General features: G+C 37.6%; 2 protein-coding genes across 4 annotated transcripts; one reads left to right on the top strand and one right to left on the bottom strand.

Moving 5' to 3' along the window:
• The first annotated feature begins 5 nt into the window (after positions 1 to 5).
• On the top strand, positions 6 to 6,900 carry nelfe (negative elongation factor complex member E). Its single transcript, XM_067411311.1, has 11 exons — positions 6 to 222; positions 365 to 449; positions 749 to 818; positions 922 to 1,067; positions 1,166 to 1,240; positions 1,452 to 1,489; positions 1,583 to 1,863; positions 2,284 to 2,428; positions 3,166 to 3,220; positions 3,954 to 4,056; positions 4,163 to 6,900. Exons 2-11 carry the CDS (start codon positions 375 to 377, stop codon positions 4,234 to 4,236), a joined length of 1,062 nt encoding a protein of 353 aa, XP_067267412.1. The 5' UTR covers positions 6 to 222; positions 365 to 374; the 3' UTR covers positions 4,237 to 6,900.
• Positions 6,901 to 7,550: 650 nt separating this feature from the next.
• LOC137037493 (zinc finger and BTB domain-containing protein 12-like) lies at positions 7,551 to 17,297 on the bottom strand. Of its 3 annotated transcripts, none has more exons than XM_067411515.1 (5): positions 16,972 to 17,297; positions 16,309 to 16,535; positions 14,282 to 14,476; positions 11,959 to 12,150; positions 7,551 to 9,743 (listed from the first exon to the last, which is right to left on the bottom strand). In XM_067411515.1, the coding sequence occupies exons 2-5, from the start codon at positions 16,516 to 16,518 to the stop codon at positions 8,724 to 8,726; spliced, it is 1,617 nt and encodes a 538-aa protein (XP_067267616.1). In that variant the 5' UTR covers positions 16,519 to 16,535; positions 16,972 to 17,297; the 3' UTR covers positions 7,551 to 8,723. The 3 variants fall into 3 exon arrangements, with proteins under 3 accessions (XP_067267616.1, XP_067267617.1, XP_067267618.1); XM_067411516.1 differs by having other exon boundaries at positions 14,282 to 14,473; XM_067411517.1 differs by lacking the exon at positions 11,959 to 12,150.
• Between the last annotated feature and the right edge of the window lie 526 nt (positions 17,298 to 17,823).

Genomic DNA, 17,823 nt, shown 5'->3' with positions numbered 1-17,823 from the left:
TGTTTATTTAGTATTTTACAACATAATGGTCTTTGTACGTGATCTAAAATAAATTTACGTTTTAATGCATTTGTTAAAAAAAAGTGTAAAATAAAAATAATAATGGACAATTTACTTATTTTGAACCGATTCCTCGGAAGACAACAGATGACGTCAAATTTGCGCGCCGAGTGAGGAATACTGCAGACGTTTATTCTTATATATTCATCCTTTGAATTCAAGGTAATTAAATATAAAGTAGAGTATTTTATGCAGTTTGCATATTGTTTTTAATGAAAACTGTTAAAAGCCCCTTTTAACGGAAACATCGATAACTTGAAAAGACGTCTGCTGTAATATATTGCTGTTGCTTTTCTCTTTTGAGATCCATCGAAATGGCAATATTTCCCAGCTCACTGACAGAAGAAGAGGAAGCATTGCAGAAGAAATATGCCAAATTAAAGAAAAAGGTAAAAACAAAACAAACAAAAAAACTATAGGCCTACTTACGGTTCTTAATATATGTCACATGTATTTATATATCGCTTTATACAATTCAAACTGTTTCAAAGCAGCCTCACAGTAAAAAACAGAAAGACAGTGTTGTATTTATGTTCCAAAATTCATCAGTCATGAATCAATTTCAGCTGTAAAGCAGCTCTTCAGAATCTTGATTCAATGTGGATTCAACAAAATACTATGCATATATGTAACAAATAAACTATCCACTTGACATGTTGTATTGTCTATGTTCACTTCACTTGTGTAGAAAAAGGCCCTAATGGCTCTGAAGAAACAGAGCTCCACCAATCAGACGAGTCAGACAGGACTGAAGCGCAGTAAGTCAATCTGTGGATCTCTGAAATTTCCAGATATTCCTGAAATAAGTTTGCATGAAATCTGTGCTCTACGAATGATCTCTGTATCGCTGTCTCTGTTAAGCTTTGTCAGATCAGCCGGTGGTGGACACAGCGACAGCAACAGAGCAAGCGAAAATGCTGATCAAGTCCGGAGCGATCAAATCCATCAAATCAGAGAACAAGAACTCCGGCTTCAAGCGCTCCAGGACACTTGAGGGTAAACTGAAAGTAAGAGACATTTTTCACCTCATTATTGTCAAGTCAACATAAATTTGATTTTTCTTGTTTCCATGCATAGCTAATTATGGAGTTTCTTTGTTTCCCAGGATCCCGAGAAAGGTCCAGCCCCAGCATTCCTGCCATTTCAAAGGAGCGTCTCTACAGATGAGGAGCCTCCTGATGTAATGTTGTTTTACACTGTAGAAATGATCCACTCATGGCTGTAAATTTCAGAGCATCAAGCAGTGATATATGCATATATAATATATATCAACTGACTGATTTGTCAGCATGAGTGGCCTGTTATATGTATAATAGGGTACTCATGCTGTTAAATATAATGGATGTGTCAGTTGACTTGACTTTACATCATGTTGTTTCTTCTCGCTCTAGTCTGCTAAACGAGCCCACAGGAAATCCCTGTATGAGAGGTGAGACTGTCAGACTCTAATAATCTAAAACCTTGATAGAAAAACAGTATTGCAGTCAAATTTAAGGCTGTTTTTTTTTTTTTTGTTCCACAGTTTTGTTCCCGGGGATCGATCTCGTGAGGAAGAGGGGGGAGTGAGTCGAGATCCTGAGAGGGAACGGGAAAGAGAGGTGGACTGGGAGAGAGATCGAGACAGAGAGCGGGACAGAGAGAGGGACCGTGAAAGAGGCCGGGAGAGAGAACGGGATCGTGAACGTGAACGAGACAGGAGCCGGGATGGAGAAAGGGAAAGGGACAGGGACAGAGATCGGGACAGAGATCGAGAAAGAGAACGAGACAGAGAACGAGACAGAGAGCGGGACGGACCCTACAGACGTAAGTGAATCTGTGCAACAGTAAGTTGTTTTAAAATAATTCACTTTCATTCAGTGTTTATATTGTATCATTGCAATGAGAAAGTTCGTAACACTTTAGTATGGGGAACAATTCTCACTTTCAAGTAGTTGCTTATTAGCTTCCATATTTGCTGTTTTATTATACGCCTTATTCTGCATGACCATATTAAATCCTACCCCATACTTAAATGTTACAACAACTACCTTACTAACTATTAATTAGCAGTAAATTAAGAGTTTATTGAGGCAAAATTCGTAGTTAATACTGAACATGTGTTCCCCAATCCAAAATGTTACTGGAATATTTCATGGATGTGCGTTCTCTAATAGTTAATAATAATAAGCTTTGTTTTGCTGAAAATCTGGAAGTCTAATAATTATGTTCTGTAATGTTGTTCAGGGTCAGACTCATATCCAGAGCGCAGAGGGGTACGCAAAGGAAACACGGTGTATGTATACGGCACAGGTTTAGTGGAAGACAGTTTGCGCTCGGCCTTTGCTCAGCATGGCAACATCATCGACCTTTCAATGGACTCACCTCGCAAGTACGATCGTTTTCTGATCCTTTTGGACATTTGGAAAGGGAGGAACTACTGACTTGATTGTCTATAGAAAAGCTTATAGGACTGATTGGGTTGATACAGGAATAAAATGAGCCAGGATCGAGTATATTTTGATTTCAGACATATTACTTGGAAAGTTTTTATTATAAGTTTTTCTTTTGTAATGGTAGATTTAAAGGGGTATACGAGTAGACTACCATTCAAAAGTTTGGGATGAGTAAATTTGACTTATTTTGAAAAAAAGTCTAATGCTCACTATAAGGCTACATTTAAAAATACAGTAAGAACAGTAATATTGTAAAATATTATTACAATTTAAAAGAACTGTTCTCTATTTGAAATATATATGGCAAAGCTGAATTTTCAGTATTATTTCTCCAGTCTCCAGTGTCACATAATCCTTAGATTTGGTGCTTTCGAAACATTTCCTATTATTAACAATGTTGAAATCAGCTGTGCTGATTGATAATTTCTGCGGAAACTGATACATTTTTTTCAGGATTTTTTTAGAATAATATAAAGTTCAAAAGAACGCCATTTACTTGAAATAGAAATCTTTTGTAACATCATAAATGTCTTTACTGTCACTTTTGATCAATTTAATGCATCCTCGCCAAATATTAATAAAAAAATCTTACTAGCCCCAAACTTCTGAACAGTAGCATATGTTTGAAAAAAATCAAAATATTTAAAAAATTTTGCCTTCTGTCTCTTACCAGTTGTGCTTTTGTGACCTTTGAGAAGATGGAATCAGCAGACCAGGCTGTGGCAGAGGTCTGTGGTCCGTTCTCTTTATGGGGCCATTTTCTACTCTTTTGTAGCATCATGTTTTTATACTTGTGTCTTCTCTGACCCTCAATTCAACATGTTGTTTTTGCTTCTGTTGTTTTTTAAGACCTCCATACGTAAATAACCTCAGTTATGACAGGGTAATCATTTCACATGTGGTCAATAAGGACTAGTCATGATCCATACTTGTCTTGGTAATCCATACTTGATTCTATACTTGTCATATACAAGGCCATAACAGAAGAATATTTGTCTATCCACATTGTGTCCTTACATTTTAGTAATTTTTTAATTTTTAAAATATATTTCTATTTAGCTTTAATTTGTTTTTATTTCAGTTTTAATAATTTTAGTACATCAACTTTTATTTCAGCTTTATTTCAAGTAGCAAAAACTTGTTTTTGGTCAATTAGAAGCCAACCGCACAAGTGATCCGAAACTACTTTTCTGGACAGTCATGCAAACTATTGGTTATGTGTTAATGAGCACATGGTTAAGACATAAATATCATGATTTTTGATATTTTGGAGCTTAGCATCCATAAATAGTCTGGTGTGTGGATTGGAGTTTTGTAATGTGTATATTCGAGCTTGTTAACAGTCCTGTATTAAAAAGCACTGTTTTCTGTGATATGACCCCTTTAAACGCATTAGGATTTAACACATCTTTATTTATTTACTGAAAGAAAACCTGTTTTTCCATTCTTTCTGCCTCTCAGCTAAATGGCACTACTGTGGGTGACGTCAACATCAAAGTCAGCATTGCCAGGAAGCAGCCCATGCTTGATGCCGCCACAGGGAAATCTGTCTGGGCTTCTCTTGGTAAATAAGGACATTTCACAGGAAAAAACTGTCAAGGAGACTGAGTGTTGCACACTTGACTAACCCATTTCTATTTCCGTCTCCTCCTTTTTTCCATCCTTCACAGCTGTGCAGAACAGTGCCAAGGGCTCCTACAGAGATAAACGGAGCCAGGTCGTCTACAGCGAAGATTTCCTTTAAAAACAGTTATTTAGCATATGCTAAACTTATAAAGTGGTCCAGCATCAGATTGTCTACTTATAGCAGACATTTTGTGTTTTACAGAAGTGATGAAGTAAATCTTACTTTTCTGTTATTTTCTTAAGTAATTATCGTGCTGTTTGAGAGCATTTATTGCTCAGTGTCTCTGGACATTTAGCTCAGTTATGGTTTCTGTCATTGTGTTCAATAAATCAATCAAACTTTTGCGTCAACATGTGGGGTGACACTAATCATTACCTCAGTGAAACATCTATACAGTGCATCTAAAGGCAGAAACTATAAGCTTCTTTTCAGTTTTTACAGGTGACATAATGCAAATCTAAGCTTTGTATAGGGATAGTTGTGTATGAATGATCAGTCCTCTGATATGTGGAACAAGCTCCTCCCCGCAACAATCCACAACATTAGATGCTATTGATTAAATGAGCTCTGGTTCAGACATTGCAGTGCTCTGGTTTTGCCTAAAGGGAAACGGAATACAAATACAGAGGCATGCACTATTATATAAACCCTATATAGCATTTCACAACTAGTTGGAAAAATAGAATAGAAATGGGCTGTTTAATTTTTCCCAGCACTGATAGAGAAGCATATTTGAAAATTAAAGACTATAAAGTAGATTATTTGGATACACACATGGAGGGGTTGGTGTTGAAGCGGAAGAGATTGATGGTTGAAGTATCAAGATATTGTTGGATGAACAGTTAGGAAGAGGTTGTGAACTGGAAATAAACCTCACGGTCTAGGGTAATACTCACAAAATGGTGCTAATGCTGCTTTGGAGCAGGGTTTCATAAAACACCTATTCTAAATGATACCTGGGTTTAAAAGTGAGGTTAAGGGGAGCATGAAAAGCCCGACTGTGTCATGCTTTTAAAGGGATAGTTCATGAAAAATGTATATTCTGTCATCATGTACTCACCCTCATGTTGTTCCAAACCTGTATGAATAACTTTTTCTATGGCACATAAGATTATTTGAAAAATGTCCATACAATGGAAGTCCAAATGTTTGGTTTTTGTGTTCCGCAGATGAAAATCATGCTTGTAATGACATGAGGGTGAGTAAATAATGAAATTACACACTTCATCTTTAAGGGGACTGGCAATGTAATATTAATTCACAGCAAGAAAATTACAGTTTGAACAAAGCTTTTTAATAAGGCTTTCATTGATTTGGTGACATACAGACACTAAAATTACACTACAGCAAAAATGACAAACACGTTTTCTTACTTTCCTTATCACGCCACAGTACTAATTCATGAACATTTTGTTTGTATTAACATGTTTATCACTCTTACAAGCCATAGATATGCTAGACCTTCCCTTGGTGTCCATTATTGTCGGCTCACTTGTAGTGAATAACCTTTAGCATGAAGAGTGAAACAGAACTGTAGTATTTGTGCTCTTGTGTGGTATAAACAGGTAGTTCACCCAAAAATGGAAATTCTGTCATTTTTACAAAAGACATTTTTAAGAATGTTGAGGTTCAAACAATATTGGACCTTACTGATTTTAAATGTTTGGACAAATAATAATAATTATAATAATAAAAAAAAAAAAACACACCAGGGGTCTTCAACACATCACTTGTAAGCTACCAGTAGCTTATGTCCTGTTTTAAAGGGATAGTTCACCCAAAAATGAAAATTCTGTCATCATTTACTCACCCTTGAGTTGTTCCAAACCTGTATGAATTTATTTCTTCTGCTGAACACAAAAGAAGATATTTTGAAAAATATGGGTAACCAAGCCGTTGATGTCCTTCCATGCCTTGACTTCCATAGTATGGAAAAAAAAAATACTATAGAAGTCACTGGGGACCATCAACTGTTTGGTTACAACTTGAGGATGAGTAAATGATAATTTTCATTTTTGAGTGAACTATCTCTTTAAGGTAGCTCACCAAGACATAATACATTTCATCCAATCAGAGTGAGCTAATATAGACAGGTGACCCACCCTCTCCAATACATATTAAGTATGTATTTGACATATCAGCCTTGAGGTTATTTTATTTCTGAACATGCAGATGAAATTACAATGTAAAAGAATAACAACCAACAATAGAAAAAAAACCTTGAGATGTTGATGTTTCAATCAGTGTCATCATGCTCATAAAGCTACAATGCTTGTTTGCATCAGGATGAGTAAAGACCGTGTTCAAGCAAAGAAAAGAGAAAAAAACATACTATTTTAATTTAAGAGTTATGATACATTATTTAAGAAACTTTAAGTATTGTATAACATGAGTAGCTCTCAGCCACTTTCATTTTTAAAAAGTAGCTCTCAAATGAAATAAGGTTGGAGACGCCTGACATACACTGCCCTCCAAAAGTTTGGAAACACCCCTGGCAAAGTGTGGTTTTGGACGATATCAGCATAAATCTTTATTTTTTGGTGCAACTACTTTAAAGTAACTTGACATTATCATTGAAGACCAGCAATAATAATTTTCATTTTGATTACATAATAATGTCAATATGATGCCTATGATGCCTGGTTACTGGTTTAAACTTGGCCCAGGTTTGTAAAAGATTTTTGGGTCAGCACACCTTAAAGGGATAGTTAACACAAAAATGAAAATTTGATGTTTATCTGCTTACCCCCAGGGCATCCAAGATGTAGGTGACTTTGTTTCTTCAGTTGAACACAAATTATGATTTTTAACTCCAACCGTTGATGTCTGTGAGTCAAATAAGGGGAGTGAATGGTCACACAATCTATAAGAGTCAAAAAAACATGCACAAATTAAACCCTGCGGCTCGGGACGGCACATTGATGTCCTAAGACACGAAACGATCGGTTTGTGCGAGAAACCGAACAGTATTTATATAATTTTTTACCTCTAAAACACCACTATGTCCAACTGGGTTCAGCATTCGCTTAGTAAGGTCTGATCGTGCTCTGACAACTACAGTGATGTCTCGCGCATATACTTCAATGAGTGCTAGACATCACTGTCGTTGTCAGAGCGCGATCAGACCGCACTAAACGAACCCTGAACGCAGTTGGACATAGTGGTGTTTTAGAGGTAAAAAATTATATAAATACCATATAATCAATTTCTCGCACAAACCGATCGTTTCGTGTCTTAGGACATCAATTTGTCGTCATGAGCCGCAGGGATTAATTTGGATTTGTCTGTGCGTGTTTATTGACTCTTATAAATTGTGTGACCATTCACTCCCATTATTTGACTGACAGACGGCAGCGGTTGGAGTTAAAAATCATAATTTGTGTTCAACTGAAGAAACTAAGTCACCTACATCTTGGATGCCATGGGGGTAAGCAGATAAACATCAAATTTTCATTTTTGGGTGAACTATCCCTTTAATAGCTTCAACAATTGATTGCCAATTAAGTTTAGAATACAATGACCCAATTAGAACCCAGTTTAGGTCAGATAGCTGCTAATGGTGGATATTTTGATGAATCGAAAATTTAAGTTTTTTCTATGTATAAAGTGTTTATGTAATAAAATATGTTTTCATAGTTTGTGTTTGTCCCTTATCAGTGCAAAATGATCACAAATTAAAAAGGATTCATGCCAATAGTATCCAAACCCCCACCTTTCTAGGGCGTTTCCAAACTTTGGAGGGCAGTCTTAGAGAATTGTAGAAAATTACAGAATTTTCATTTTTGGGTGAACTCCCTATAAGTGAATATAAAAGCCAATTCACACTGACCAACATGGGCATTTCCCAGATGACAGTACGTCACTTCTCAGACATTCTACTGCCAGACAAACAGCAATTGAACATGCGAAAATAAGTGTGCGCAAAACCAAAACAAAAATAACAACTTTATTCAACAATTTTGTAAAAAAACCCAGAAGCGCTGCACTGTCTACAGAACGTAAACAGCGTAGGAGAATGACAGGGTAGAGAAGAAATTGTTGAACAAAGTTGTTATTTTTGTTTCATTTTTGCACACAAAATCTATTCTTTCCACTTCATAACATTAAGATTGTTAAAATAGTCCATGTGACTACAGTGGTTCAATGTCTTTACTACTTTTTTGGACCTTGATTGTGGTAATTACGTTGCCTTCTATGGGGGGTAAAAAAAGAAGAAAAAAAAACCTCTCGGATTTCATCAAAAAATATCTTAATTTGTGTTCCAAAGGTGAATGAAGGTCTTACAAGTTTGGAATGACATAAGGGTGAGTAATTAATGACAGAATATTCATTTTTGGGTGAACTAACCCTTTAAGGGCAATATCATTCAGTTTCTCCTGGCTAAAGAGCAAATGCTTTGGCAGTGTTTGGCCTGCACAATGACAATTCGGAATAATTTTGAAGCAACCATAAAGTTATTATATATTGATTACGAAGACAAACATTTTTTTTCTAACGTGCACTGATAAATTGTGCACAATAAGCCTACAAACAAGTATTAAGAAAGTAAATAAGGTTCATTTTGATTTCATTTTAACAACCCACACTACCAATGTAAATGTGATCTAAACTCCTCCCCCAACACCACCCTCATTGTTTCGCTGCATCTCCAGGTAGTTTTGGGCTGTGGTCCTTCCATGTTGCTCCTTCAAGTGGCGCCGTAGAGCAGGCTTGTGGGCAAAGCTGACGTGGCAGTATGCGCACACATGCGGGCGCTCCCCGCTGTGCAGGTTCATGTGGTCGCACAGTGTTGACTTCTGAGTGAAGGTCTTGTGGCACAGGGGACAGCAGTGGAGCTTTGAAACGCCACGATGGACGATCATGTGGCGGTTGAGGTTACTGGAGTGGCTGAAGTTCTTCCCGCAGCATGGACACACATATAGCCGGTGTGTCGACAGTGAATGCATGGCTAAATCCTGTGTTGAGGAAAATGCTAGTCCGCAATGCTCACAGACTACCGGTCCCGTTACGCAAGACGTGGACCCCACCACTGCCACGGACTCATCAGCAGCTCCACGCTCATTTGAAGGCGCCCCGACTCCCATTCCTTCTTCCCCGCTGGAAGCTTCCACACTGAAGTGTGCAGGAGCTCCATCAGAGCCGATCTCTTCTCCTTGTCCCTCTCCAGCCCTGTAGTCAATGCGGACGGTACCGTCGGAAAGATGCTGATTGGACAAGTAACTAGCCCCAAAGTCCGCTCCAAAACTACCCATAATCTCATCTGGGGTTGGAAAGCGCCAAGCCTCCTGATAGTTACCCAAGAGCTTGCGGTCCTTGAAGGTGTACCGCTTCCTGTGTTTAAAGCCTCTTCCTCTGCCTCCCCTGTGCTCTCCGTGCCGTCGTCTCCACATGCGGCCCGGCCCTCGGACACTGTTACCTTTGGCTCTGCCTTCCATACTGGGATCCTCCATGCCTGTGTCCAGCTGACAGTGGTCGTCTAATACAACGACAGCTTCTCTGTCTTCCTCCCCAGCACCAGGGGACTTCTCTGGGTCTTGATGTTCATCATTGATGTGGACCTGAAATACGTCACTTTCATGCCCGTCCTCTCCCTCGAAGTGGCCAGAAGCATCTGATCCTCTAACCTGTCATGGTGAAAACATAAATGAGTTAAACTTATTAGATGCAAATGAGCAAACTGACAAAATAAAAGCTGATTTGACACTCTTTGATTAGGAGCGTTCAAACTGACAGCAATATGCAGTAATGTAGCAACAAAAAGTAATCAATATTAGCAATTTGATGCGACATAACTGTTGGCGATGAGTCTTTATGCAAATATATGCAACTTAGCAGTTATGTGTCAACTACCAAATAGGGCTGAGCTTTATTGTGAATATACACATTTTGTCATGATTTTACTAACAATGTAAAATTAAAGGGATAGTTCACCCAAAATTGAAAATTATCCCATGATTTACTCACTCCCAAGCCATCCTAAGTGTATATGACTATCTTCTTTCAGAGGAACACAGTTGGAGATATATATTTAAATATATCCTTGCTCTCCACCGATTTATTATGGCAGTGAACAGGTCTGTTTTGAAGCCAAAAATAAATGCATCCATCCATCATAAATCTAATCCATACAGCTTTAGGTGGTTAATAAAGGCCTTCTGAAGCAAAACGATGTGTTTTTATAAGAAAAACATCCATATTTAAAACTTTACATTCTAAGATAACTAGCTTTTCCCAGATGATCGTAAGCATACTGCGCAAGTCAACTTGCGCCAAATGAGTAACCCTTTACGCAATGTATGATGCAGGACGTAGGAGCTGCGTAAGCGCATCTCGCGATTTAAACAAGGCTGTGCAACAAACTGAAGCTCCTCTTATATCGAAATCCTCTGACATTTCTCTTTAAAATGTTTTGCTTTAGACTAAATCATGACCGGTGTTTTGTTTTGTTTTGCTCTATCGTCTGTGCTTCCACGTTCATCATTGCGTCAGGTCAGAGTTTACTCTTTTACCATAAATCAATGTGTACGGCCGTCTGCTGGAAGCTAGTTATTTTACTTTATAAAGTTTTAAATATGAATATTTTTCTTACAAAGACCTATCACTTCAGAAGGCCTTTATTAACCCCCTGGAGCTGTATTGATTATTTTTTATGATGGATGAATGCATTTATTTTGGGCTTCAAAACATGCCCCCTGTTCACTACAATTAAAAATCGTAGAAAAACCAGGATATTTTTAAATATATCTCCGATTGTGTTCGTCTGAAGGAAGACAGTCATATACACCTAGGATAGCTTGAGGGTGAGTAAATCATGGAATATTTTTTTGATTTTTGGGTGAACTATCCCTTTAAGGATCATCGCAATAATTTAATGTAGTTTTTTATTTAGCCATTAAGTTTTCCAGAAGGCCATAATTAAAATTTTAATTATATATTCCAGATCCTTCCTTGTCTCAAAACTCTAGCGATATGTGGTTGACATTTGATATTCAACAGTGTTTTGATCTCCCTGCATTGACACCATTGTGTGCAAACTGAATTAACTAAATTAATAACTATTGTTTCTTACATCAGAATGAATCAATACTGAATTTACTTCAGATGGATAACATTTTCTTTAAGAGCTGCTGTGCAGCCAAAATTATATACCAGTTTCACTGTCAAGCTGCTTTGACACAATCTGCATTGTAAAAAGCGCTATATAAATAAAGGTGACTTAATGGTGTCGCTATTTAAAAGGGACCTCTTATGCCCTTTTTAAAAGTCTTGATGCAAAATTTAACTCAAAATTTTACGTCATTGCAGCACCTCTCTTTCAAGTCTATCAGTAATTCTCTGTTTAGTTTCAGTCTCTATGAAGCCCCTCTTTCCGAAAAGCGCAATGTGCTCAGATTGGTCGGCTGGACTAGTGTGTTTAGTCAAACTCATCAAGTGTGTTTCGGAAATGTCATGCCCCTTACCATAACCACAAGTTTCAACATACTACTAACGCAACTCAAACAGGCCTCACTCCTTTTTCACAAAATGGTCACATAAAATCACTGAATGGCATTTTTCAGGGTCAAAATCATGGAAACATTTTTCATATTCTACTATCCATCAGCAAAGATAACTACTACAACCACTAATATCAACACTTGACAAATTCTAGTGATAGGCTGTCAGTGTGAACGCACCTTCTGTATTTTCCTTTTTTAAGATGTAGATTTGATGTGGGTTGTCTTAATTTCAAAGGAAAACACATAAACAACCTACATCAAATCTATACTTAAAATCCTAAAATGATAACACAGTTGATCTAATCTATTAGCATCTGAACCAAATCCAACAGATATTTACATGGTGTATGGTCAAGTCACTGTCATCTTTGAGAGGGATGTTGGAGAGTTCAGCATCAGCAGCCTGAAGCTCCTTTCCTGAACTGTGAGGATGCAGCGATGCAGTATCAGAAGGAGATGAAATAGACCCCAGAGAATGGGTACTTCCACTGACAATCACTGGCATAGACTGAGGGTCTTCAGATTTCACAGTCTGAATAAATCGTGAGAGGAACAGACAATGAATGAACAAGAACAAAGTGGAAATGGAGGGAGTGATTGAGAAAGAACTGCAATGTTGCACTATATTTTTGCATCATGGTCATTTTTTTTTATATATGGATAGTTCAGCCAAAAATAAAAATTCTGTCAGCATTTTCTCTCATGTCGATTCCAAACTTTTGGAACCTTTGAAAACAAAAGTATATCTTTAGTAGCTGCTTTTTTTATTGACTCAAACAGTCACCATGGGCTGTAAAGCTCCAAACAAGAACAAAAAGTACCATAAATTTGGTCCTTTCAGCTGTATTGTTTGTTGTATTTATTTAGTTGTACGGTTTCAGAACACTGAACTACTGCAGAAGAGAGTTGAGGACAATATGAGGGGCTTTCCCACCAGAGGAATGTTTTCATAGTTCCTACCGGAGGAAGCACCAGCTTTTTGCCATGTTCATACCGCAGGAACCGGGAACGATTTTTAGCTCCTACTTTAGAGTAGGGTCTACCCAGTGATATAAGTGTACGTTAACTGGCCGAACACATGCCATACGAAACACCAGAACCCGCCATTTTTAAAAAGCTGTGTAAACACACAGTTAACTATACATACACTAACTCCATGAACATAGAAAACAGCGATAGATAGCATTTACCTGTCGCCTTTGCGGTGTTGTGTTCTTTTCTCAATAGACTTTAGTACTGTAAGTTGTCATGAGAGATTTTGTCTCTTATCCCTCCTTTTTGCCCTTTCAATTGCATAACTTATATGTCTACATTCCACCTCTGATATCACAAAACCACAACAACAAAAACACAGCTTGGCGTCCTCCATTCTCCAGTTGTTGGCGTTGTTGATTGCTACGTCGCTGTCGGCTGACTTACAGCACTGCAGAGTTCCTACTTCCGGCTTCAGCAGATGATCCAGAATATAGAATTACGTCTGGTCTTCAATCAGCCAAAGAGGACTCATGTCACAACCCTAATAATCTCACTCCACTCGCTCTCAGTTGTGGCCAGAGTGAAATTTAAGCTTTTGGTGCTGGCTTTCAGGACTTCCACTGGAACAACACCTTCCTACCTTAATTCACTACAAGGCACAACAAGGCACAAATTTGATGTCATCTGTTGGAGTTTGGGTTCCTTGCTGCTGTCGCCTTTGGCTTGCTTAGTTGGAGACACTTGACATTTAATATTCAATTGTGCTTTGATCTGCCTGCATTGACACTATTCTTTAAGAGCTGCTGTGCAGCCAAAATTATGTACCAGTTATCAATGTAAAGCTGCTTTGATACAATCTACATTGTAAAAAGCGTTCTATAAATAAAGGTGACTTGACAAATTCACTCTCCAAAACTTTCACCCTCTCTGTTCCTCTCCACTGAGAACATCACAACCTTCAAGAAGAAAGCTGCTGAAAGCATTTAAGCACTCCATAACCTTTGACCAATGCACTTAGGCCCTGTTTACACCTGGTATTGAGATGTGTTTTGGTCGACTGGATCACAAGTAGAAGAAGGAGACACGTACCCGTTTACACTTGGTGTTTTCATCCGTCTATTTTGTCCACGTTCGATGACTTCTGTCCTGATTTGTTTGAGGGCAGAGGTCTACATGTGGGTAAATGTATGTGCTTTTTTAGATCTTTTGATTTAATGGATGAAATAAGCTTCACACAATTTACATATGAACGCGAAAGGAGACGACAGAAAAACATACGAGAGCAGCAGCTTCCGTTTTTGCTCTGACAGCCACAAGACCATAGCGAACTTGGTGAGTGTGTGTTAGAAATCAGGAATGATGAGACAACAATGTGCTTGGCACATTTTTCATCTTCAAACCAAATTCGCTTCTTTTTTTCTTCTTTGCATTTCTTCCCTGCTCTAGCTTGTTTACTAATCTAGCTTACTAATAAACCTGGCATTTTATACTTTGAATATTGTTGGCTATATGACTAATTGCTTATATTCCTCTATTGCCAGTCGTTTTGGATAAAAGCATCTTCTATGTAAATGTACAGAAGAGATTGTCTCCTCTACGGCAGTAGTTTTATTTCTGGATGAACTATTTCATTAATAAGAAATAAGGTCTCTGTAATAGTGACCAGTGTTTAAGGCTGGAATACTCACAATTGGGCTGCGACTCCGAGGCTGCATGTACTGGCTTAGAGCTCCTCTGCATTTCTCCACCACATGCTCCATCTGCAGGTAGCTGGCTGCAGTCAGGTAGTTCACAATCTCTTTGGCACTGAACTGCAGCATCCCTGTGTAACAGGACTGGAGGAGTTCACATACCACCGTTGAGCTGTGCAACATTGAAACCTGCTGAACAGAGAGAGCATTTGTTGATTTTCAAAATGAAAGTTGCAAAGAAACAGTAGTAGCAACAGATATTTTCTTCCATATGGTGACAAAATCAACTATTCTGAATATAATATATTTATTTTATTTATCAGTTTATAATTTTTACATGATTATAAGAAGTGAATTAATCTAAAATCCCTGGCACAGTTAATGTACACTCATTTATTAGATCCACTACATAAAAAGTAAGATGGACAAAAGTATTACTAATGATACAGAAGATCAAATGGTTTGCTTCTGATGACACTCTTAAAGGGTTAGTTCACCCAAAAATGAAAATTGTGTCATTAATTACTCAACCTCATGTCGTTCCACACCTGTAAGACCTTCGTTCATCTTCAGAACACAAATTAAGATATTTTAGATGAAATCCGGTGGCTCAGTGAGGCCTGCATTGACAGCAATGCCATTCAAACTCTCAAGATCCATAAAGGTACTAAAGACGTCATTAAAACAGTTGATGTGACTACAGTGGTTTACAATAATTTTATGAAGCGACTAGAATACTTTTTGTGTGCAAAAAAAATTAAAATTACGACTTTGTTCAACTCTGGGCCTCTAACGAAAGCACCACAACGCATGCGCGGGAAGATGGCGTAAAAGCTGGCATTTTGACATATGACCCAGAAGCGAGGAATTGTGTTGTATAAGTCAGCAGATTTCGACAAAGAGGATGAGTTGCAGTTTTTTGCCGAACCAAACTTATTCAAACCAGAATATACAGAAAGGCTTTTATGTCATAAAATTATTGTAGAACCACTGTAGTCACATCAACTGTTTTAACAACGTCTTTAGTACCTTTATGGATCTTAAAGGGATAGTTCACCCAAAAATGAAAATTTTATGTTTATCTGCTTACCCCCAGTGCATCCAAGATGTAGGTGACTTTTTTTCTTCAGTCGAACGCAAATTATGATTTTTAACTGCAACCGCTGCCGTCTGTCAGTCAAATAATAGCAGTAGATGGGAACTTCAACTATAACAGTAAATAAAACTTGCTTAGACAAATCAAAATTAAAACCTGCGGCTCGTGACGACACATTAATGTCCTAAGAGACGAAACGATCGGTTTGTGCGAGAAACCGAACATTATTTATATAATTTTTACCTCTAATACACCACTATGTCCAACTTCGTTCAGCTTCCTGTTAGTGAGGTCAAAAAAACGTGTTGTGATGACGGAAGTGATGTCTCGCCCATATACTTCAATGAGCGCGAGACATCACTTCCGTTGTCAGAGCGCGATCAGACCTCACTAGCCGGAAGTTGAACTAAGTTGGACATAGTGGTGCATTAGAGGTAAAAAATTATATAAATACTGTTCGGTTTCTCGCACAAACCGATCGTTTCGTGTCTTAGGACATCAATGTGCCGTCACGAGCCGCAGGGTTTAATTTGGATTTGTCTATGGAAGTTTTTTCGACTCTTATTGTTCAAGTTCCCAATCACTGCTATTATTTGACTGACAGACGGCAGCGGTTGCAGTTAAAAATCATAATTTGCGTTCGACTGAAGAAAAAAAGTCACCTACATCTTGGATGCACTGGGGGTAAGCAGATAAACATAAAATTTTCATTTTTGGGTGAACTATCCCTTTAAGAGTTTGAATGTCATTGCTGTCAATGCAGGCCTCACTGAGCCATCGGATTTCATCTAAAATATCTTAATTTGTGTTCTGAAGATTAACGAAGGTCTTACAGGTGTGGAACAATATGAGGGTGAGTAATTAATGACAGAATTTCCATTTTTGGGTGAACTAACCCTTTAACTTAGTAATTCTGATCGTCCTTCACCTGTAGCTCTGATGACGGGTTCAGGAGAAACTGGTCCCTAAGAAATGCAGAGCAAGCAGCCAGCACGACCTTATGACCCCTGAACATGCGCCTGCCTCCTGCCACAATGGTGACATCACAGAAGTGCTGCTGTGTCCGCAGGGAGTTCATGTTACTCAAGGTGTTGTCTCCATGCCCGGGCAAACGGAAACTCACCACATCGACATTCATGTTTTACCTACAGTAAGCTAAAGAAAGAAAAAAAAACATTTATTTGATATGCAGTATTTTTACAAACAAAACAAATATCCACATTTACAAAAAGATTATCATGGTATCCTGTTACTGACAATAAATTAAAAGATTTCCAGCAAACAGTAGAACGCTTTCTGAATAACTCTTTGGATAAACCTGCTGGATTTTTTATTTATTTGTGACACTGAAGTTTCTATATAAGTAAATAATATTTAATTTAACATAAAAAATACCTAACAGAAATAACATGACCATGAATATTCTCATAATGTCATACATTCATATTTAGAAAAAAAGCAGCAGCACAACTGATCATTGTATATGTATTTACAGTGTTGTAAAGTAACGTTAGCATCTTTTGTTAAGACTGTCTAACACAGATTGTCTTCACTACACTACAAACTAATCTGATAAACAATATGAACTTACTTGAGAGTGATTTAGTGAGAAGAAATCAATAATCATACAGAACACAAACACATTTATGATGTCAGGAGATCAATCCAGCTTCACCCACATCAGTGGAACAGCGAAAACATCAAACTAAAACATTCAAACCGAACTCGTTTACAGAAGTCTGTTTTGTTTATGTGTCTGAGTTCGGTCATACCTAATATATATTTTCTATTTCGCTCCGTGTGTTTTAAACACAGCTAAAATTTTAACAGCTAAAATTCGCGGACTGAAATGAAGTCAGAAAACTTAACAGGAAATTTCAAACCCGAAAGACGATTTTCAAAATAAAAGACCATGTAGACAACAGAAGAGATCTTGGCGACATTAACGCTTAATATGGCGGCTGTGTTCAAGAGCCAGCCGCCTCAGATCTATAACGCGCATGCGCATGAGCTTGACCAGCTTAAAAACATTGTGTTTGTATTTTAGGCATATGTAATTGGTTTGACCACTCTTTTGTATTTAAAAAAACAAAACAAAAAAAAGCAACCATTTGTTTCCTGTCTGTGAGTTTAAATGTCTTTAGAGTGTGAAACGCATTTACATGGTGATAATTTGCATACAATAGCTAACCACTTGGAGGCGCTATGAATTCATTGAAGAAAATAAATAAATTATGAGAAAAACACAAGTCATGTTTGCAAACAGAGTGGAAATGATTGAAGTTAATAAGACAAAAAAATATGTTAAAGCCATCAGGAAAAAAAGTGGAATGGCACTATGTTATTTACATATTATTAATATTATTTACATGGATGGCAGAACACTGGCTGATTGAAGACTAGACATATAAACCATAGACTTATCTCATAAATTCAGATGTTT

The sequence above is a fragment of the Chanodichthys erythropterus genome, chromosome 15, assembly GCF_024489055.1.
Source record: "Chanodichthys erythropterus isolate Z2021 chromosome 15, ASM2448905v1, whole genome shotgun sequence".
In the NCBI taxonomy this organism is placed as follows: Eukaryota; Metazoa; Chordata; class Actinopteri; order Cypriniformes; family Xenocyprididae; genus Chanodichthys; species Chanodichthys erythropterus.
The sequence above is the reverse complement of the archived record's forward strand: the minus strand, read 5'-3'. Positions and strand labels throughout refer to the sequence as shown.